The 24,593-nt window shown below is 35.5% G+C and overlaps 2 protein-coding genes across 2 annotated transcripts; both read left to right on the top strand.

Moving 5' to 3' along the window:
* Positions 1-248: 248 nt before the first annotated feature.
* LOC119607951 (mucin-5AC-like) lies at positions 249-13,857 on the top strand. Its single transcript, XM_037962119.1, has 4 exons — positions 249-1,914; positions 10,294-10,578; positions 10,641-10,776; positions 13,574-13,857. The coding sequence occupies exons 1-4, from the start codon at positions 501-503 to the stop codon at positions 13,650-13,652; spliced, it is 1,914 nt and encodes a 637-aa protein (XP_037818047.1). The 5' UTR covers positions 249-500; the 3' UTR covers positions 13,653-13,857.
* A 5,069-nt stretch (positions 13,858-18,926) lies between these two features.
* On the top strand, positions 18,927-20,571 carry LOC119607954. The gene is made up of 2 exons (XM_037962121.1): positions 18,927-20,447; positions 20,512-20,571. The coding sequence occupies exon 1, from the start codon at positions 19,147-19,149 to the stop codon at positions 20,305-20,307; it is 1,161 nt and encodes a 386-aa protein (XP_037818049.1). The 5' UTR covers positions 18,927-19,146; the 3' UTR covers positions 20,308-20,447; positions 20,512-20,571.
* Positions 20,572-24,593: the final 4,022 nt, after the last annotated feature.

Raw genomic sequence — 24,593 nt, 5'->3', positions numbered from 1 at the left:
CAAACATAAAATACCGATTATCTTCAACGTAGGGCACCCCATTCTACATATTTATATGAGAAATTTAATGATTTCAAGATAAACTCCACGACATGAAGAGGCGAACAACTATAAAAAAACCCAAAAACAAAACCTAAAAACGTAGAAAATAAAGAGTAAAAGAGAGTAAATGGCAATTAAGTATGACAAGAGTTAGATAGAGAGTTGGCGAATACCGAAAAATTGGGTATCCATGAGGAGTGTTTATGGAATGAATATCCGTACTTTAGTATTTCGCAAGACGGCTACGTGAGTTGAACGATCGTTAAAAAGAAAAAAATTAAAGAAAGAAAAAAAAGAATTAAATTAAAAAAATATATATAGAAAATAATAAACGATAGTAAAGCGAACAAATACAAAAAAAAATTAACAAAACCTTTGATATACAAGAACAAATTAGATTTAACAAGGGCAAATTATTAGTTAATAATTGAAGTGTTTTAATCAAATATAATATAAACATGAAATGGTTCAAGTCCAGCAAGAAAGAGGAGGAGGAAGAGGATAATGCTCGAGCTTTGGTGAAACAAGATCCCAGGACAAATGTCAAGACCACCACAGCACAATCGGAAACCACCAATACTACCACACAAAATTCCACTATATTTAATAATAACAAAAATACCGTTACTTATCAATCCACCAAACAAACTGTAACATCACGTCAAACGGCTCGCATAACGGAAATAACTAGCCGAAGAACCCCCACCCCCGAGGAGTTTGAAGAAATGATGCGTTTGCTGCATTTAAATAAAAAACCAGAAACCAAAACATTTACCACTACAACAACAACTTCCAGTGTACCATTAAGACGCAATCGGCCGGGTAACTTGCCCGCTTTGCCCTCTTCTCAGCGTAACTCACAAAATGGCATATCACCCAAAAGTGCTACGAAATTCAAAAATACTGTTTCACCTGTATCACGTCTTATCTTCAACTATGAGTCATCTTCACAAGGGGCCGGTGGTAGTGCTGGTGGTGACTCTTCAAAAACCCCAAAAACACCAACAATAGTTAAGACTTCGACGACAACAGTGACAGAGAAAAATGGTCGTACCATAACACAGCGGGTCGAAGAGCATCGCATTAAGTTTGATGCTAAAAATTTCAAACTATCGACGCCCAATTCGCCGCTAACAAAGAATTTTACTGGAGCCGAAGATAGTTATAAATTTGATGCCCGACCCATATTGCCAGCCTTGCCAGCTCCCTCTCGTTTGAGTAGCAGCAGTATTGGTAGCAATAGCAGCACTAACAGCTCTATTTTTAATAAACCCACGATCTCAAAACCTACCTCAACATATGCCAGTACCTATACCTCGCCCTATAAACAAAGGGAATTAAATCGTGTGCCTAATACTACAACAACCACAACATTTTCTTCCAGCACCAAACCTTCTTTCACTACCAAAACCTCTACAACAACATCTGCCAAACCTAATACTAGTTCCAGTTCCCTATTCACCAACACCACCACTAAACCCAACTCCATATTTAGTTTAAGCACGCCGAAAACCACAGCCACCACCTACACCTCCAGCATAAGTAAACCCTCGCCACTTTTCACTTCCTCGAGTACTACTCGAACCACTACCCCCACAGTAATTACCAAACCCACCTCTACCATTAGCTCTAGTTTGAGAAACTCAACTCCCACTTTGGTGGCCAGTGGTAAGACTGTTACCACGCCCCTAAGTAAACCTGGTTATGCCTATATCTTCAATAATGTTATCTTCGATAATCCCAATAATGAGGAACGTGTGGGCAGTGCTGAGGATGTCAAGGCCTTGGTGCAAACTTTTGAATATTTCAAAATGAAAACTACGGTTATAGAAAATGCCAAAGTGGATAAAATACGCAAGACTGTGGAAAAAAGTAAGTAAATTTATAAAAAAATTCTATATTAATTTCTTAAAACAACTGGTTAGTTATTTTAAACTTTAATTTTACCATTTTTTTCAAGCTAAATGTTAATTATCATTTAGTTCCGAGAATTCTAGTAAAAACAAATATGTTAACTTGACGCTCTGCTTTCGTTATTGTATTTTTATCAATCTATAATAATTTCGATTTATATGATTATAAAAACACAAAACAAACAAAATATTTTTTTGTTATTGAACTTGCTAATACCTCAATAGATACGGTACAAATACAAACTATATAAACGATTCGATTCTTTTTATAACTTGTGGCAGTACTTAATAATAACTACACTTGAGTTTAGTTTTATTATTTTTTTGTTTAATTATAGTCTAGTCTACATAGTTGTGTCTTTTAAAAAAGTAAAACAATTATTTTTGAAAACACAAAATCGCCTAACGAAAGGTCAAGTTTATAAAATTTACCTTTAGAAATCTGATGTAAATGAACGATAACCATGAGTCATGGTTGTATTTAAAGTAGAAGATGTTTTTAGGAATTGCTATCGTTACTTGAGATATAATTTATTATTATTTTTTACAATCTACCCATTCTATGGAACATATTGTGATAATCATGACCGACTATATAATATTCTAGACTATAGAATAAACTGTACTCTATACTAGACTATAAGGAAGAATATAGACCACAGACTAGACAATAGGCTATATTATAGACTAGACTATTGACTAGTCTATAGACTAGACTTTAGACTAGACTATAGACTTGACTATAAACAAGAATATAGACTAGACTAATAGGCTAGACTATAAACTAGACTATATACTAGACTTTAGGCTAGAGTAGATAATATACTAAACTAGCCTATAGACTAGACTATATACTATACTCTACATAGACTACACTTAAGTCTACACTATAGACTACAGACTAAACTCGACTATAGACAATAGACTAGACAACACTAGACTAGACTAGACTAGACTAGACTAGACAAGACAAGACAAGACAAGACAAGACAAGACTAGACTAGACTAGACTAGACTAGACTAGACTAGACTAGACTAGACTAGACTAGACTAGACTAGACTAGACTAGACTAGACTAGACTAGACTAGACTATAGATTAGCCTATCGACTAGACTATAGACTAGGCTATAGACTAGACTATAGACTAGACTATATACTAGACTATAGACTAGACTGTAGACTAGACTATAGAATGGACTATATACTAGACAATATACTAGACTATAGACTAGACTATAGACTAGACCATAGACTAGACCATAGACTAGACTATAGACTAGACTATAGACTAGACTATAGACTAGACTATAGACTAGACTATAGACTAGACTATAGACTAGACTATAGACTAGACTATAGACTAGACTATAGACTAGACTATAGACTAGATTATAGACCAGACTATAGACTAGACTATAGACTAGACTATAGACTAGACTATAGACTAGACTATAGACTATGCTATAGACTAGCTATAGACTAGACTATAGACTAGACTATAGACTAGACTATAGACTAGACTATAGACTAGACTATAGACTAGACTATAGACTAGACTATAGACTAGACTATAGACTAGACTATAGACTAGACTATAGACTAGACTATAGACTAGACTATAGACTAGACTATAGACTAGACTATAGACTAGACTATAGACTAGACTATAGACTGGACTATAGACTAGACTAGACTATAGACTAGACTATAGACTAGATATACTACTAGACTATAGACTAGACTATAGACTAGACTATAGACTAGACTATAGACTAGACTATAGACTAGACTATAGACTAGACTATAGACTAGACTATAGACTAGACTATAGACTAGACTATAGACTAGACTATAGACTAGACTATAGACTAGACTATAGACTAGACTATAGACTAGACTATAGACTAGACTATAGACTAGACTATAGACTAGACTATAGACTAGACTATAGACTAGACTATAGACTAGACTATAGACTAGACTATAGACTAGACTATAGACTAGACTATAGACTAGACTATAGACTAGACTATAGACTAGACTATAGACTAGACTATAGACTAGACTATAGACTAGACTATAGACTAGACTATAGACTAGACTATAGACTAGACTATAGACCAGACTATAGACTAGACTATAGACTAGACCATAGACTAGACTATAGACTAGACTATAGACTAGACTATAGACTAGACTATAGACAAGACTATAGACTAGACTATAGACTAAACCATAGACTAGACTATAGACTAGACTATAGACTAGACTATGAACTAGACTATAGACTAGACTATAGACTAGACTATAGACTAGACTATAGACTAGACTATAGACTAGACTATAGACTAGACTATAGACTAGACTATAGACTAGACTATAGACTAGACTATAGACTAGACTATAGACTAGACTATAGACTAGACTATAGACTAGACTATAGACTAGACTATAGACTAGACTATAGACTAGAATATAGACTAGTCCATAACTAGAATATATACTAGACCATAGACTACACTATAGACTAGACTATAGACCAAACTATAGTCTACACCCTAGTATAGATTATTGACCACACTATAGATTAGACTAGACTATAGTCTACACCATAGAATAGACTAGACTATAGACTAGACTATATACTAGATTACAGACTAGACTATAGACTACATCATAGGCTAGACCATACACTAGAATGTAGAATACACCATAGACTACACTATAGACTACACCTATAGACTAGACTATGGACTAGACTGTAGACTAGACTATTGACTAGACTATAGACTAGACTATAGACTAGACTATAGACTAGACTATTGACTAGACTATAGACTAGACTATAGACTAGACTATAGACTAGACTATAGACTAGACTATAGACTAGACTATAGACTAGACTATAGACTAGACTATAGACTAGACTATAGACTAGACTATAGACTAGACTATAGACTAGACTATAGACTAGACTATAGACTAGACTATAGACTAGACTATAGACTAGACTATAGACTAGACTATAGACTAGACTATAGACTAGACTATAGACTAGACTATAGACTAGACTATAGACTAGACTATAGACTAGACTATAGACTAGACTATAGACTAGACTAGACTATAGACTAGACTAGACTAGACTAGACTAGACTAGACTAGACTAGACTAGACTAGACTAGACTATAGACTAGACTATAGACTAGAGACTACTATAGACTAGACTATAGACTATAGACTAGACTATAGACTAGACTATAGCTAGACTAGACGAGACTATAGACTAGACTATAGACTAGACTATAGACTAGACTATAGACTAGACTATAGACTAGACTATAGACTAGACTATAGACTAGACTATAGGACTAGACTATAGACTAGACTATAGACTAGACTATAGACTAGACTATAGACTAGACTATAGCTAGACTAGACTATAGACTAGACTATAGACTAGACTATAGACTAGACTATAGACTAGATACTAGACTATAGACTAGACTATAGACTAGACTATAGACTAGACTATAGACTAGACTATAGACTAGACTATAGACTAGACTATAGACTAGACTATAGACTAGACTATAGACTAGACTATAGACTAGACTATAGACTAGACTATGACTAGACTATAGACTAGACTATAGACTAGACTATAGACTAGACTATAGACTAGACTATAGACTAGACTATAGACTACTATAGACTAGACTATAGACTAGACTATAGACTAGAAATACAAATTTGGTCTGCTTATATTTCAACATTTAATACGTTCTTTCGTCATCATTTAAGTCGAATATTTCAAGCATATTTAATGACATGAATGTTCACCTCTTCCTGGTGGCTTTACGATTTAAAAGGTAAAAATTAATAAACTGAATTGATTAAAATTGATTTTAATTTCTTTAGTATTATACTTCCAAGAAAGCTCTTAATTTTGTTTTACTTTTTAAATAAATGAAATCTTTTAAAATTTATTATAAATTTTTAATTTTGCAATTGTTTGTTTTTACATGGAATTTACACAGAATCTAGTTATAACAACGAAAACTAATTTAAATAGAAAAAAAATCATGATCAATTAAGCGAAAGTTATTACATTAAATATACAATAAAATAATTAAAATTAGATAAATTCTTGAGGTTTCCAACTCTGCTTTAAGCTTGTAGTGTTGCATTTAAATATATCAAAGTTTAAATTAACTATAGGACTTTCCTAGCATTCTTTAGAAAAAAGTTTCTCTATAATTCAAAATCGATTTTTACTAAAAAATTCCCCTTTTTCCTAGAAAAACAAAACAACTTGTGTAAACTTTGTTTCAAACAATAAACACTTATTTGTATTTTAGCTTTTTGCAAAAATTATTTTCAAACAATCTAAAAATAAAGAAAATTTTTGCGATAACAACACACATTCGTTTTTTTATTATTTTCAAAATGTTGTTATCATACATATGCACATACATACTTACATACATATGTAAGTACATATGTTAGACTTCTTAGTTAATATTTATTTTTTTCTATTATTTAATTTGAATAGTAAAATTTGTATACAAATTTTTGTATTTGTTATTTTATCTTTGACGATTACGGGGTACATAAACTATAGTCGTCATTAGTCATTTTATAGATTTTTAACAAACAAAACAAATGCAAAATCGTCGAAACCACACGATTTCTTATCATCAATAAAATGCTTAACAGAACTATTTTATTTTTGTTGTTTAATCAAAATTAAATAAAATGACGACAAGAAAAATTAACAACAATTTTTCCTCTGATATGTAATGTAGATATTAAAACCATTATTATTTAGGGATCTACCACTATTTTAACAGATTACGTGGTCTTAACTAAGTACAACAAAACATTTTGTTGACCCAATTATTTTAAATATAAACTAAATTTTATAAACTAAATATAAACTAGAACATACTATATTTAGACTAGACTATAGAACACATTATAGACTATATCAGTCTATATTCCAGACTATACACCAGTCTATAGTTCGGACTAAACACAGTCTATAGTCCAGACTATAGACTAGACTACAGTGCACACTATAGACTTGACTACAGTCCAGTCTATTGAAAATTGTAAAATAGACTATAAACCAGACTGTCTATAGTCCAGTCTATATTCCAGACTATACACCAGTCTACAGTTCGGACTAAACACAGTCTATAGTCAAGACTATAGACTAGACTACAGTGCACACTATAAACTTGACTGCAGTCCAGTCTATTGAAAATTCTATTGTATAGACTAGACTATAGCCTATAGACTAGACTACACTATAATCCAGACTATAGACTACACTATAGTCCAGCCTATGGACTACACTATAATCCAGACTATAGACTACACTATAGTCCAGCCTATAGACTACACTATAGTCCAGACTATAGACTACACTATAGTCCAGACTATAGACTACACTATAGTCCAGACTATAGACTATACTATAGTCTAGACTATAGACCACACTATAGTCCAGACTATAGCCTACACTATAGCCTACACTATAGTCCAGACTATAGATTACACTATAGTCCAGGCTAAAGACTACACTATAGTCCAGACTATAGACTACACTATAGTACAGACTATAGACTACACTATAGTCCAGGCTAAAGACTACACTGTAGTCCAGACTATAGAATACACTATAGTCCAGACTATAGAATACACTATAGTCCAGACTATAGACTACACTATAGTAAAGACTATAGACTACACTATAGTCCAGACTATAGCCTACACTATACACTATAGTCCAGGCTAAAGACTACACTATAGTCCAGACTATAGACTACACTATAGTCCATAATATAGACTACACTATAGTCCAGACTATAGACTACATTATAGTACAGACTATAGACTACACTATTGTAGACTTGACTATAGACTAGACTATAGACTAGACTATAGACTAGACTATAGACTAGACTATAGACTAGACTATAGACTAGACTATAGACTAGACTATAGACTAGACTATAGACTAGACTATAGACTAGACTATAGACTAGACTATAGACTAGACTATAGACTAGACTATAGACTAGACTATAGACTAGACTATAGACTAGACTATAGACTAGACTATAGACTAGACTATAGACTAGACTATAGACTAGACTATAGACTAGACTATAGACTAGACTATAGACTAGACTATAGACTAGACTATAGACTAGACTATAGACTAGACTATAGACTAGACTATAGACTAGACTATAGACTAGACTATAGACTAGACTATAGACTAGACTATAGACTAGGCTATAGACTAGACTATAGACTAGACTATAGACTAGACTATAGACTAGACTATAGACTAGACTATAGACTAGACTATAGACTAGACTATAGACTAGACTATAGACTAGACTATAGACTAGACTATAGACTAGACTATAGACTAGACTATAGACTAGACTATAGACTAGACTATAGACTAGACTATAGACTAGACTATAGACTAGACTATAGACTAGACTATAGACTAGACTATAGACTAGACTATAGACTAGACTATAGACTAGACTATAGACTAGACTATAGACTAGACTATAGACTAGACTATAGACGACTATAGACTAGACTATAGACTAGACTATAGACTAGACTATAGACTAGACTATAGACTAGACTATAGACTAGACTATAGACTAGACTATAGACTAGACTATAGACTAGACTATAGACTAGACTATAGACTAGACTATAGACTAGACTATAGACTAGACTATAGACTAGACTATAGACTAGACTATAGACTAGACATAGACTAGACTATAGACTAGACTAGACTATAGACTAGACTATAGACTAACTATAGACTAGACTATAGACTAGACTATAGACTAGACTATAGACTAGACTATAGACTAGACTAAGACTAGACTATAGACTAGACTATAGACTAGACTATAGACTAGACTATAGACTAGACTATAGACTAGACTATAGACTAGACTATAGACTAGACTATAGACTAGACTATAGACTAGACTATAGACTAGACTATAGACTAGACTATAGACTAGACTATAGACTAGACTATAGACTAGACTATAGACTAGACTATAGACTAGACTATAGACTAGACTATAGACTAGACTATAGACTAGACTATAGACTAGACTATAGACTAGACTATAGACTAGACTATAGACTAGACTATAGACTAGACTATAGACTAGACTATAGACTAGACTATAGACTAGACTATAGACTAGACTATAGACTAGACTATAGACTAGACTATAGACTAGACTATAGACTAGACTATAGACTAGACTATAGACTAGACTATAGACTAGACTATAGACTAGACTATAGACTAGACTATAGACTAGACTATAGACTAGACTATAGACTAGACTATAGACTAGACTATAGACTAGACTATAGACTAGACTAGACTAGACTAGACTAGACTATAGACTAGACTATAGACTAGACTATAGACTAGACTATAGACTAGACTATAGACTAGACTATAGACTAGACTATAGACTAGACTATAGACTAGCCTATAGACTAGACTATAGACTAGACTATAGACTAGACTATAGACTAGACTATAGACTAGACTATAGACTAGACTATAGACTAGACTATAGACTAGACTATAGACTAGACTATAGACTAGACTATAGACTAGACTATAGACTAGACTATAAAGTAGACTATAGACTAGACTATAGACTAGACAATAGACTAGACTATAAAGTAGACTATAGACTAGACTATAGACTAGACAATAGACTAGACTATAGACTAGACCATAGACTAGGCTATACAATATTCAATTGACAAGACTATACAATAGACTATAGACCAGACTACAGTCTAGACTACTGACCAGTCTACAGTCCAGACTATACACCAGTCTATAGTCTAGAATATAGACCACCCTATAGTCTAGAATATAGACCAGCCTATAGTCCAGACTATAGACCAGTCTATAGTCCAGACTATACACTAGTCTATAGTCTACAGTCTAGACTATACACCAGTCTACAGTCCAGACTATATAGTCTACAGTCCAGACTATACACCAGTCTATAGTCCAGACTATACACTAGACTAGTACAGTCCAGTCTATTGATTAGGCTATAGTCTAGTTTGTTTTCTAGTCTATAGACTATGGTCTAGGCAGTAGACTAGACCATAGTCCAGCCTAATGACTAGATATAGCCGAAAATTTGGACTTCAGATCCTGTTTTAAAACAAAAATTCGTATAATTAATATTAAAGTTTAATTATCCTCAAATTTTAACCCACTTTCTGTTGCTTTCTTTCCAGTTCAAACGAAAGACTTTAAAGAAAATGCTTGCCTTGTCATTGTCATACTAAGTCATGGTACTAGACATGAAGAAATTGCCGCTAAAGATGGCCACTATTCCATAGATGATCATATACTATTTCCCATTTTACGAAATCCGACTTTAAACGACAAGCCAAAGTTATTTTTCATACAAGCCTGTAAAGGTTCGATGGAGACAAATGGTTATTATACCGATGCTGTACCCTTTAGTAGTCCACATGGTAGTGCTAATGAAATTTTAAAATGTTATAGTACATTTGAGGGTAATGTTTATGATTATTTATTTAATTTTATATATTTTATTAATTTATATTTTTTTTCTCAGGTTTTGTTTCATATCGCACCCAAAAGGGATCCATGTTTATACAGGCCCTGTGTCAGAATCTAAAATTATTTGGCAGCACTAAAAATATTAAAGATATAATGGAATTGGTGACGCAAATTGTTAAACAACAATCACAGTAAGTTGTTGGTTTAGTTGTTTTAGGAAGTTTTTATTAGTAGAACTATTAAAAATAAGACTGGTATAATTATTATTTTTATTATTTACTACTCATCTTTAAGTTTATTTTCGTCTTGTTCTGTTTGTAATTCATTTAAAATAAGATTCACATTCATAATTTGTCGTATGAGTATTCTGATTCAGCAGACAATATTGACTACAGTATAATCCTGATTATACAATACAGTAATATCCAAACTATAAACTACACTATAGTGCAGACTGTAGACTACACTATAGTCCAAACTATATAGTCCAGACTATAGACGACACTATAGTCCAGACTATATACTATACTATAGTCCAGACCATAGACTACACTATGGTCCAGACTATACATAGACTACACTATGACTTAGACTATACATAGACTACACTATAGTCCAGACTATACATAGACTACACTATAATCCAGACTATAGACTACACTATAATCCAGACTATAGACTACACTATAGTCCAGACTATAGGTTACACTATAGTCCAGACTATAGACTACACTATAGTCCAGACTATAGACTACACCATAGTCCAGACTATAGACTACACTATAGTCCAGACTATAGACTACACTATAGTCCAGACCATAGACTACACTATAGACTAGACTATAGTCCAGACTATAGACTAGACAATAGACTACACTATAGTCCAGACTATAGACTACACTATAGTCCAGACTATAGACCACACTATAGTCCAGACTATAGCCTACACTATAGTCCAGACTATAACCTACACTATAGTCCAGACTATAGACTACACTATAGTCCAGCCTATAGACTACACTATAATCCAGACTATAGACTACACTATAGTCCAGCCTATGGACTACACTATAATCCAGACTATAGACTACACTATAGTACAGACTATATAGTCTATAGTCTACACTATAGACTAGACTATAGTCCAGACTATAGACTAGAATATAGACTACACTATAGTCCAGACTATAGACTACACTATAGTCCAGAGTATAGACTACACTATAGTCCAGACTATAGACTACACTATAGTCCAGACTATAGACTACACTATAGTCCAGACTATAGACCACACTATAGTCCAGACTATAGCCTACACTATAGTCCAGACTATAGCCTACACTATAGTCCAGACTATAGACTACACTATAGTCCAGGCTAAAGACTACACTATAGTCCAGACTATAGACTACACTATAGTCCAGACTATAGACTACACTATAGTCCAGGTTAAAGACTACACTGTAGTCCAGACTATAGAATACACTATAGTCCAGACTATAGACTACACTATAGTAAAGACTATAGACTACACTATAGTAAAGACTATAGACTACACTATAGTCCAGACTATAGCCTACACTATACACTATAGTCCAGGCTAAAGACTACACTATAGTCCAGACTATAGACTACATTATAATACAGACTATAGACTACACTATTGTCCAGACTATAGACTACACTATAGTCCAGACTATAGACTACACTATAGTCCAGACTATAGACTACACTATAGTCCAGACTATAGACTACACTATAGTCCAGACTATAGCCTACACTATAGTCCAGACTATAGACTACACTATAGTCCAGACTATAGACTACACTATAGTCCAGACTATAGACTACACTATAGTCCAGACTATAGACTACACTATAGTCCAGACTATAGACTACACTATAGTCCAGACTATAGACTACACTATAGTCCAGACTATAGACTACACTATAGTCCAGACTATAGACTACACTATAGTCCAGACTATAGACTACACTATAGTCCAGACTATAGACTACACTATAGTCCAGACTATAGACTACACTATAGTCCAGACTATAGACTACACTATAGTCCAGACTATAGACTACACTATAGTCCAGACTATAGACTACACTATAGTCCAGACTATAGACTACACTATAGTCCAGACTATAGACTACGCTATACTCCAGACTACACTATAGTCCAGACTATAGACTACGCTATACTCCAGACTACACTATAGTCCAGACTATAGACTACACTATAGTCCAGACTATAGACTACGCTATACTCCAGACTACACTATAGTCCAGACTATAGACTACACTATAGTCCAGACTATAGACTACACTATAGTCCATAATATAGACTACACTATAGTCCAGACTATAGACTACATTATAGTACAGACTATAGACTACACTATTGTCCAGACTAAAGACTACACTATAGTCCAGACTATAGACTACACTATAGTCCAGACTATAGACTACACTATAGTCCAGACTATAGACTACACTATAGTCCAGACTATAGACTACACTATAGTCCAGACTATAAACTACACTATAGTCTAGACTATGGACTACACTATAGTCCAGACTATAGACTACACTATAGTACAGACTATAGACTACACTATAGTCCAGACTATAGACTACACTATAGTCCAAACTATAGATAACACTATAGTCCAGAATATAGAATATACTTTAGTTTGCAGATCCGCTATTTTTATTTTTGAATAACACGAGCACTTGTTATACCCTGCACCCTCGTGAAAAATTTATGAAATTGTTTATTTAATATTTCATTTAATTTTAATGTTATTTTAAATTAAACTAAAAAACCACAAATATTTATTTAACTGTAAATTGCTATATAAAAATTTATTTCACTATTTAAATTAAATTTTGAAATTAACACTAACTTTTTTATTACCTTTACTTATTAACACTTTTTATTAACGATTTTTTTTTTCTTTCTCTCCCTTCCCATTGTAGAAATAAACAAATTCCAGCTTATACAAGCACTCTCACCAAACCCTTTATATTTGGAGATTATGTTAAGTGGACTAAATAAATTGCTAAAGAACTGAAGTTTACTATAAATGTAGTTAGATCTAGTCTTATATTTAAACTATTAAAACGAAAGCAGAGATTCCATAGCTAAATATATCATAAAAGAAAAGCGTATAGCTAAAATGTAAAAAAAAATATTCTAAAACTTTAAAAAATTTAAGAAAAATGTGAAATTATATAAACAAATTTAGTAAATGTATACGATATCCAATAATTAAATAAAAATATTTTTATTAGAGTATTATACAGTAATAAAAAATAAATTAAAACAATTATAAAATTCGTTTTTCAATTGCCTATAATTTCTCGACAAATTAAGAAAAATTTATCGAATAAGTCTAATCTGTAGTCCAGTCGAAAGTCTTGTCTATAGTCTAGTCTAGAGTCTGGTCTATAGTCTAGCCTATAGTCTAATCTATAGTCTAGTCTAATCTATAGTCTAGTCTATTCTATAGTCTAGTATATAGTCTAGTATATAGTTTAGTATATAGTCTAGTATATAGTCTAGTCTATAGTCTAGTCTATAGTCTAGTCTATAGTTTAGTCTATAGTCTAGTCTATAGTCTAGTCTATAGTCTAGTCTATAGTCTAGTCTATGTAGTCTATAGTCTAGTCTATAGTCTAGTCTATAGTCTAGTCTATAGTCTAGTCTATAGTCTAGTCTATAGTCTAGTCTATAGTCTAGTCTATAGTCTAGTCTATAGTCTAGTCTATAGTCAGTCTAGTCTATAGTCTAGTCTATAGTCTAGTCTCTAGTCTAGTCTATAGTCTAGTCTATAGTCTAGTCTATAGTCTAGTCTATAGTCTAGTCTATAGTCTAGTCATAGTCTAGTCCATAGTCTAGTCTAGTCTAGTCCATAGTCTAGTCTATAGTCTAGTCTATAGTCTAGTCTATAGTCTAGTCTATAGTCTAGTCTATAGTCTAGTCTATAGTCTATTTCTATAGTCTAGTCTAGTCTAGTCTAGTCTATAGTCTAGTCTATAGTCTAGTCTATAGTCTAGTCTAGTCTATAGTCTAGGTCTAGTCTAGTCCAGTCTATAGTCTAGTCTACTCTAGTCTAGTCTAGTCTAGTCTAGTCTAGTCTAGTCTAGTCTAGTCTATAGTCTAGTCTAGTCTATAGTCTAGTCTAGTCTAGTCTACAGTCTAGTCTAGTCTAGTCCAGTCTATAGTCTAGTCTACTCTAGTCTAGTCTATAGTCTAGTCTAGTCTATAGTCTAGTTTAGTCTAGTCTATAGTCTAGTCTATAGTCTAGTTTAGTCTAGTTTATAGTCTAGTCTATAGTCTAGTCTATAGTCTAGTCTATAGTCTAGTCTATAATCTAGTCTATAGTCTAGTCTATAGTCTAGTCTATAGTCTAGTCTATAGTCTAGTCTATAGTCTAGTCTATAGTCTAGTCTATAGTCTAGTCTATAGTCTAGTCTATAGTCTAGTCTATAGTCTAGTCTATAGTCTAGTCTATAGTCTAGTCTATAGTCTAGTCTATAGTCTAGTCTATAGTCTAGTCTATAGTCTAGTCTATAGTCTAGTCTATAGTCTAGTCTATAGTCTAGTCTATAGTCTAGTCTATAGTCTAGTCTATAGTCTAGTCTATAGTCTAGTCTATAGTCTAGTCTATAGTCTAGTCTATAGTCTAGTCTATAGTCTAGTCTATAGTCTAGTCTAGTCTATAGTCTAGTCTATAGTCTAGTCTATAGTCTAGTCTATAGTCTAGTCTATAGTCTAGTCTATAGTCTAGTCTATAGTCTAGTTATAGTCTAGTCTATAGTCTAGTCTATAGTCTAGTCTATAGTCTAGTCTATAGTCTAGTCTATAGTCTAGTCTATAGTCTAGTCTATAGTCTAGTCTATAGTCTAGTCTATAGTCTAGTCTATAGTCTAGTCTATAGTCTAGTCTATAGTCTAGTCTATAGTCTAGTCTATAGTCTAGTCTATAGTCTAGTCTATAGTCTAGTCTATAGTCTAGTCTATAGTCTAGTCTATAGTCTAGTCTATAGTCTAGTCTATAGTCTAGTCTATAGTCTAGTCTATAGTCTAGTCTATAGTCTAGTCTATAGGTCTAGCTATAGTCTAGTCTATAGTCTAGTCTATAGTCTAGTCTATAGTCTAGTCTATAGTCTAGTCTATCGTTAGTCTAGTCTAGTCTATAGTCTAGTCTATAGTCTAGTCTATAGTCTAGTCTATAGTCTAGTCTATAGTCTAGTCTATAGTCTAGTCTATAGTCTAGTCTATAGTCTAGTCTATAGTCTAGTCTATAGTCTAGTCTATAGTCTAGTCTATAGTCTAGTCTATAGTCTAGTCTATAGTCTAGTCTATAGTCTAGTCTATAGTCTAGTCTATAGTCTAGTCTATAGTCTAGTCTATAGTCTAGTCTATAGTCTAGTCTATAGTCTAGTCTATAGTCTAGTCTATAGTCTAGTCTATAGTCTAGACTATAGTCTAGTCTATAGTCTAGTCTATAGTCTAGACTATAGTCTAGTCTATAGTCTAGTCTATAGTCTAGTCTATAGTCTAGTCTATAGTCTAGTCTATAATCTAGTCTACAGTCTAGTCTATAGTCTAGTCTATAGTCTAGTCTATAATCTAGTCTATAATCTAGTCTATAGTCTAGTCTATAGTCTAGTCTATAGTCTAGTCTATAGTCTAGTCTATAGTCTAGTCTATAGTCTAGTCTATAGTCTAGTCTATAGTCTAGTCTATAGTCTAGTCTATAGTCTAGTCTATAGTCTAGTCTATAGTCTAGTCTATAGTCTAGTCTATAGTCTAGTCTATAGTCTAGTCTATAGTCTAGTCTATAGTCTAGTCTATAGTCTAGTCTATAGTCTAGTCTATAGTCTAGTCTATAGTCTAGTCTATAGTCTAGTCTATAGGTCTAGTCTATAGTCTAGTCATAGTATTAGTCTAGTCTATAGTCTAGTCTATAGTCTAGTCTATAGTCTAGTCTATAGTCTAGTCTATAGTCTAGTCTATAGTCTAGTCTATAGTCTAGTCTATAGTCTAGTCTATAGTTAGTCTATAGTCTAGTCTATAGTCTAGTCTATAGGTCTAAGTCTATAGTCTATCTATAGTCTAGTCTATAGTCTAGTCTATAGTCTAGTCTATAGTCTAGTCTATAGTCTAGTCTATTAGTCTAGTCTATAGTCTAGTCTATAGTCTAGTCTATAGTCTAGTCTATACTAGTCTAGTCTATAGTCTAGTCTATAGTCTAGTCTATAGTCTAGTCTATAGTCTAGTCTATAGTCTAGTCTATAGTCTAGTCTATAGTCTAGCTCTATAGTCTAGTCTATGAATCTAGTTACAGTCTAGTCTATAGTTCTAGTCTATAGTCTAGTCTATAGTCTAGTCTAGAATCTAGTCTAGCAGTCTAGTCTATAGTCTAGTCTACAGTCTAGTCTATAGTCTAGTCTATAGTCTAGTCTATAGTCTAATCTATGTCTAGTAGTCTAGTCTATAGTCTAGTCTATAGTCTAGTCTATAGTCTAGTCTATTAGTCTAGTCTAGTCTAGTCTATAGTCTGTCTATAGTCTAGTCTATAGTCTAGTCTATAGTCTAGTCTATAGTCTAGTCTATAGTCTAGTCTATAGTCTAGTCTATAGTCTAGTCTATAGTCTAGTCTATAGTCTAGTCTATAGTCTAGTCTATAGTCTAGTCTATAGTCTAGTCTATAGTCTAGTCTATAGTCTAGTCTATAGTCTAGTCTATAGTCTAGTCTATAGTCTAGCTCTAGTCTAGTCTAGTCTATAGTCTAGTCTATAGTCTAGTCTATAGTCTAGTCTATAGTCTAGTCTATAGTCTAGTCTATAGTCTAGTCTATAGTCTAGTCTATAGTCTAGTCTATAGTCTAGTCTATAGTCTAGTCTATAGTCTAGTCTATAGTCTAGTCTATAGTCTAGTCTATAGTCTAGTCTATAGTCTAGTCTATAGTCTAGTCTATAGTCTAGTCTATAGTCTAGTCTATAGTCTAGTCTATAGTCTAGTCTATAGTCTAGTCTATAGTCTAGTCTATAGTCTAGTCTATAGTCTAGTCTATAGTCTAGTCTATAGTCTAGTCTATAATCTAGTCTATAGTCTAGTCTATAGTCTAGTCTATAGTCTAGTCTATAGTCTAGTCTATAGTCTAGTCTATAGTCTAGTCTATAATCTAGTCTATAGTCTAGTCTACAGTCTAGACTATAGTCTAGTCTATAGTCTAGTCTATAGTCTAGTCTATAGTCTAGTCTATAGTCTAGTCTATATCTAGTCTACAGTCTAGTCTATAGTCTAGTCTATAGTCTAGTCTATAGTCTAGTCTATAATCTAGTCTATAGTCTATTCTACAGTCTAGTCTATAGTCTAGTCTATAGTCTAGTCTATAGTCTAGTCTATAGTCTAGTCTATAGTCTAGTCTATAGTCTAGTCTATAGTCTAGGTCTATAGTCTAGTCTATAGTCTAGTCATAGTCTAGTCTATAGTCTAGTCTATAGTCTGTCTATAGTCTAGTCTATAGTCTAGTCTATAGTCTAGTCTATAGTCTAGTCTATAGTCTAGTCTATAGTCTAGTCTATAGTCTAGTCTATAGTCTAGTCTATCGTCTAGTCTATAGTCTAGTCTATAGTCTAGTCTATAGTCTAGTCTATAGTCTAGTCTATAGTCTAGTCTATAGTCTAGTCTATAGTCTAGTCTATAGTAGTATAGTCTAGTCTATGTCTAGTATAGTCTAGTCTATAGTCTAGTCTATAGTCTAGTCTATAGTCTAGTCTATAGTCTAGTCTATAGTCTAGTCTATAGTCTAGTCTATAGTCTAGTCTATAGTCTAGTCTATAGTCTAGTCTATAGTCTAGTCTATAGTCTAGTCTATAGTCTAGTCTATAGTCTAGTCTATAGTCTAGTCTATAGTCTAGTCTATAGTCTAGTCTATAGTCTAGTCTATAGTCTAGTCTATCGTTAGTCTAGTCTATAGTCTAGTCTATAGTCTAGTCTATAGTCTAGTCTATAGTCTAGTCTATAGTCTAGTCTATAGTCTAGTCTATAGTCTAGTCTATAATCTAGTCTACAGTCTAGTCTATAGTCTAGTCTATAGTCTAGTCTATAGTCTAGTCTATAGACTAGTCTATAATCTAGTCTATAGTCTAGTCTATAGTCTAGTCTATAGTCTAGTCTATAGTCTAGTCTATAGTCTAGTCTATAGTCTAGTCTATAGTCTAGTCTATAGTCTAGTCTATAGTCTAGTCTATAGTCTAGTCTATAGTCTAGTCTATAGTCTAGTCTATAGTCTAGTCTATAGTCTACCCGTGGAAAGCCAGTTGGGGAAACCTAAACTGGTGGACTGCAAACAGCCTGCTATCCAACCTTCTGGTGATAGCACGGCTGAACGCAGCGAGGAAATCTTGTCCGTAGTGGCAAGCACCTCATCAGCTGCACAAGCCTTAGCTGGTACGCCAGCAAATACCCCTGCCTCGGGCACTGCGGACCAAGCAGTGACCCCCGCGACTTCTGGACAGGTTGGATCGTCGAACTCGATGTCGGGTCCAACTAATGCCCCCTCAACCGCCCTCACGGCTAACGAAAACCCCCCTAGTCGCAAAGATCCATCTAGGAAGGCTTTTGTTCAAAGGCGTGCCGCCATGCGTTTAGTCGAGCGACTTGGAGTTAAGTCGGTCGATACGCTTACCCCGGACGAAAAATCGTCCCTAGATTGGGCTAAAGCCCTACTGGCTCAGCCGGAGTGTTCTGACCCTCCTACAACCTCAGATGCAGCGGACCAAGCTACATCTGCAGGGCCTAAACGGCAGCGATCGGAGGAAGAACATGCTCTCCAGGCAGTCCCACAGCCGAAGACTAAACGTCAGAAGCAGTTCGAGACTCGTATAGTCAATAGACCCTACAGCGAAGTTGCCAAAAACCCGCTGGTTAGGGCCATTGTTGACAAGAGTGTCAACGACGGAGCTATCTCCCAGGATAAATGGTTGATAATCCGTCAAAAAATGCTGGAGGTGTATTGGAAAATTCTCAAAGAGAATCCCGGTCCATCTCCGCAGAATGATGATGCTGGCTGGTACCAAGGTCACATCAAACTGCTGGCGTGCACGAACGAGCGCTCAGCAAACTTGCTTAAGTTGGCGGTTACGTCTATAGGGGAAGTGTGGCCCGGCGCGAAACTTGACGTGATCCCGGTTAGTGAGATACCTCGCAGACCGAGATCAATCACGGTTATTCCGGCGGAACCACACGAACCAGAGGCGATTCTGGCGTACCTTCAGAGTGGAAACCCTGACCTACCTACCCACAATTGGAAGGTAGTCAAGGTCTCCGAACCTGAAGGTGCTAACAGAAAGGCGGTCGTGGTCCTTAATAAGGAATCGTTGCCGTTACTCCGAGAGAAGCAAGGCAAAGTATACTACGGATTTGATAGTATCAAGCTGCGCGTCTACCGGGGTGACGACAAACTAGACCCCAAACCGGTAAGCACGGACGGAGGAAAGGTAGACGATACCACTAACTCTGACGACCAAATGGACGCCCAATCAAGTACAGACTTGATTGGGAATCTATTTGATAGCCAGGGCGAAGTGATTGACGAAGACGAGCTTCTGAAAACAGACCCAGAAGACGCCGACGTCACAATCGTCTACGACCCTGACCAAGATGAAGGTGATCCAAGTGAACCTTCACCACTCTAAAGCAGCTTCAGCTGCATTACACCTCCACCTTGGATATCAAGGGGAGGATATAGCGTTGATCCAAGAGCCGTGGACCCATAACGGCAACATACTTGGAATCAACGTAAAAGGCTATAGAATACTATACGCAAAAGGCACAGGTAACATTAGATCTTGCATACTTGCTAAAAGCACCCTAAATATCTTCATTCTATCTGATTACAGTGATGAAGATACAGTAACCGCAGCATGGGAGACAGAGGAATCCACAATGTGGATCCTCTCATGCTATATGGCGCACGACCAGACAGACCCCCCGCCAAGTAACACGGTCGTCAGGGCAGTAAGTGCAGCAAACGGAAAACGCATCCCTGTTATTATAGGCGCAGATGCAAACGCACACCATACACTATGGGGTAGCACCAACATCAACACACGAGGTGAGTTCGTATTAGACTTCATTTTAAATCATAATCTTGAAGTAGTAAATAGAGGTTCAGAACCTACATTTGTAGTTGCAAATAGACAAGAGGTACTGGACATAACGCTTGTAAATACAAGTCATTCGCACATAATCCGAAACTGGAAAGTATCGGAAGATTGTTCCTTTTCAGATCATAGATATCTCGTATTCTCAATAGAAAATATACAGGAAAGGAAAACCCCCTTTCTAAACAGAAGAAAGACAAGATGGGAAGAACAAAATCGAATCCTGACAAGTCTTCTTCAAAATACGCCGGAAATAAACAATACAGCAGATATTGATAGAGCTGTAGACAACCTTACACGCTCTCTTAATCAAGCAACAAGAAGAACATGCAAACCTTCGATACCAAAGGGTAAAAGTAAACCTCCTTGGTGGTCCTCGGAAATAGCGAAGACTAGGAATAGATGTCGCAAACTTTTCAATGAGGCCAAAAGATCAGGTGAATGGTCCACATATAAAGCCTCATTGAATAAATTTAAGAATCAGGTTAGGAATGCTAAACGCTGCTCATGGAGAAGCTTCTGTGGTAGCATCGAAAGCTCTTCAGAGACAAGTCGTTTATGCAAAATCCTGTCTAAATCACAAACCGTTCAAGGCTACATCCAAAAGCAAGACGGTGAGTGGACAACGAGTGGACAAGAATCCCTACAGGAATTAATGGACACTCATTTCCCAGGTAACTTACCATTAGATATTACAATGGAAAGACCACAAACGTATTGTCAAACCCCGATCGGAATAACTATAGACGAGGGAATGATAAAATGGGCAATAAACAGCTTTAACCCATATAAGTCACCGGGCCCGGACGGCATAATTCCAGCTGACCTGCAATATAATGCAGAATTAGTTATACCATGGCTACTTGAAATATTTCAAGCCTGTCTTACATGGTCATACGTACCAGAACAATGGACCAAATGCAGTGTGACGTTTATCCCCAAAGGAGGAAAAACAACGCACATTAAGGCAAAAGATTATAGGCCCATAAGTCTATCATCGTTTCTGCTTAAGACCCTAGAGAGGATCATTGACGTCCACATAAGATCGTCAATAGATCCTATGCTCCTATCTCCCTCACAACATGCCTACACCAAAGGCAAATCAGTTGAGACGGCCCTACACTCACTAGTGGGACATATAGAAAAATCCTTGGAATTTGGTGAATACACGTTAGTGGCCTTTCTGGACATAGAAGGAGCCTTTAACAACGTCAAACCCGACATCATCATATCAGCTCTAGAAGAGCTCGGTATTGAGACATCAGTGATTAAATTCATAAAAGACCTTCTTCAACACAGGATTATCCGTTCTAACATGGGAATGGCATGTATTCAAAGAATGGCAATCAGGGGCACACCTCAAGGTGGAGTCCTATCACCACTTTTATGGAATGTGGCCATAAACAGCCTACTAATGAAACTGGACAACCAAAGATACAAGACTGTCGCTTACGCAGATGACGTTGCGGTAGCAGTATCAGGTTTCCATCTGAATACGATATCTCAAAGACTCGAATCAGCACTCAATCTACTAAGTAAATGGAGCGTTGATAGTGGTTTGAGTGTAAACCCTAGTAAAACCGAACTTGTACTCTACACCAGGAAATACAAGATCGAAAATTTTACCCTACCTCGACTAAACGGAGTCGTACTCTCACTTTCGAACAGTGCGAAATACCTAGGGGTGATACTTGATAGTAAACTATCATGGAAGGAAAATATCACAGCCAGAGTAAACAAAGCCTTAATGGCAATGTACATTTGCAAGAAGGCCATAGGAAAAAGATGGGGACTAAATCCCAAACTGGTAAATTGGATCCATGAAGCGGTTATTAAACCTATTCTCTTTTACGGGGCTGTTGTCTGGTGGAAAGCACTGGACAACAACTCCAATTGTATACTTCTTGATAAGGTACTAAGAAGGATAGCAATCCTTATAACAGGAGCACTGAGAACAACTTCAACCAAATCTCTATTCGCAATGCTTAATTGGATCCCAACGGATCTGATAGCCAGAAAACTGGCACTCATCACTGCCCTCAGACTTGATGCCATAAATGCTTGGACACACAGGCCATACGGCCATGCGGCTATTATGAGGGAAACATCTTTCCTCCCGGGCAATATTGATTACTGTATACCCAAACCTTTCCTCCGTAGGGACTTCGGATACACAATATCCGAAAACTCTTCACCGGAGGATAACAGTTCCCCAAGAACCCTCCTGGTATATACGGATGGTTCTAAAAAAGGGGAACGAGTTGGAGGTGGCATTTTTATCCCTGAATTTGGAACTAAAATAAGCTTTAGGATACAGAATAATTGTAGTCCACTACAGGCTGAACTATCAGCCATAAAAAGAGCAGCAAATTGGCTTTGGTACTACAGAATATCAAACAGAGATATTCAAATTTGTACCGACAGCCAAGCTGCTATCAAATCCCTGATTGGTGTATATACTACATCTAAACTAGTCCAGGAATGCCGGGCATCCTTAAACAGGATGGCGAGACATTCAATAATCGTGCTCAAATGGGTACGGGGACACGGGGATTTGACTGGCAACTATATCGCTGATGAATTAGCGAAACTAGGAGCCTCAATGTCCGACAGAGACATAGACATCTTTTGCGGAATACCGCTAAAAGCTTGCAAGACCATAATAGATGGAAAGTTCTATGAAATTTCTCAGACAAGATGGCGTAATGAACCAACTTGTATCAATACAAGGAAGATATGGCCAAATTTGGATAGTAAACGCACGTCATATCTTCTGCAACTAAACCGCCCTCATATCAGCAACCTTGTTGCTGTCATTACGGGGCATATCTCATTGGGAAACCATGCAAGAAGACTTGGAATTCCCCACAACGACTTCTGTAGAAGCTGTCAAGACGAAGAGGAGGAAGAATCCATCGAACATCTTCTCTGTCAATGCCCGGCGCTAGCGGACACTCGATCAGTATATCTAGGAAAACGACTATTTGATGACTTGTCAGAACTATCTAATCTAGGACTGGATAACATAAATGCCTTCATCAGGCACAGTAACTGGTTTTAGGACCACCAAGCCATAATTAAGGCACTCGCTAGTCCGCAAGGACAGACCTCTCAATCTTCTCTTCCACTTCAATTTCTCTTCTATGACTTAATCCTAAACTATCTTCTACTATCCTCTACCCTCTTTCTTTTATATTTTATTATCTTTACAGGTATCACAAAGGGACCAACAGGACCCAAGTGTGCGTCTTTGCAGCCTGAATACCTAACCTAACCTAACCTAGTCTATAGTCTAGTCTATAGTCTAGTCTATAGTCTAGACTATAGTCTAGTCTATAGTCTAGTCTATAGTCTAGTCTATAGTCTAGTCTATAGTCTAGTCTATAATCTAGTCTACAGTCTAGTCTATAGTCTAGTCTATAGTCTAGTCTATAGTCTAGTCTATAGTCTAGTCTATAATCTAGTCTATAATCTAGTCTATAGTCTATTCTACAGTCTAGTCTATAGTCTAGTCTATAGTCTAGTCTATATTCCATAATTTTCTTTAAATATATAATTTATTGTTAAATTACAATAATAAACTCTATAACTTTTCAACTAACATTTTTCCTCGAGTGTTTTAACATTGTAAACAATATAACAGTAACAATAACACTCTGTCTCTCTCTGCCTTTAACATTTACTGTTGCAAATTTTTCTACTAAACCTAACAAAAGGGGATGTTAAAAATGTAAGTATGCAATCTAACGACCAGCACCATGTTAATGGTATTAACCGAAAAATTGCAAATAAATTCATTCATTTCGTAAAATGTTGTA

This window comes from Lucilia sericata, unplaced genomic scaffold (assembly GCF_015586225.1).
Source record: "Lucilia sericata isolate MDLA Ls3-8-SP2 unplaced genomic scaffold, ASM1558622v1 Contig000767F_arrow, whole genome shotgun sequence".
Lineage (NCBI taxonomy): Eukaryota > Metazoa > Arthropoda > Insecta > Diptera > Calliphoridae > Lucilia > Lucilia sericata.
Note: the sequence above shows the minus strand (reverse complement) of the source record. Positions and strands in the feature narration are given on the sequence as shown.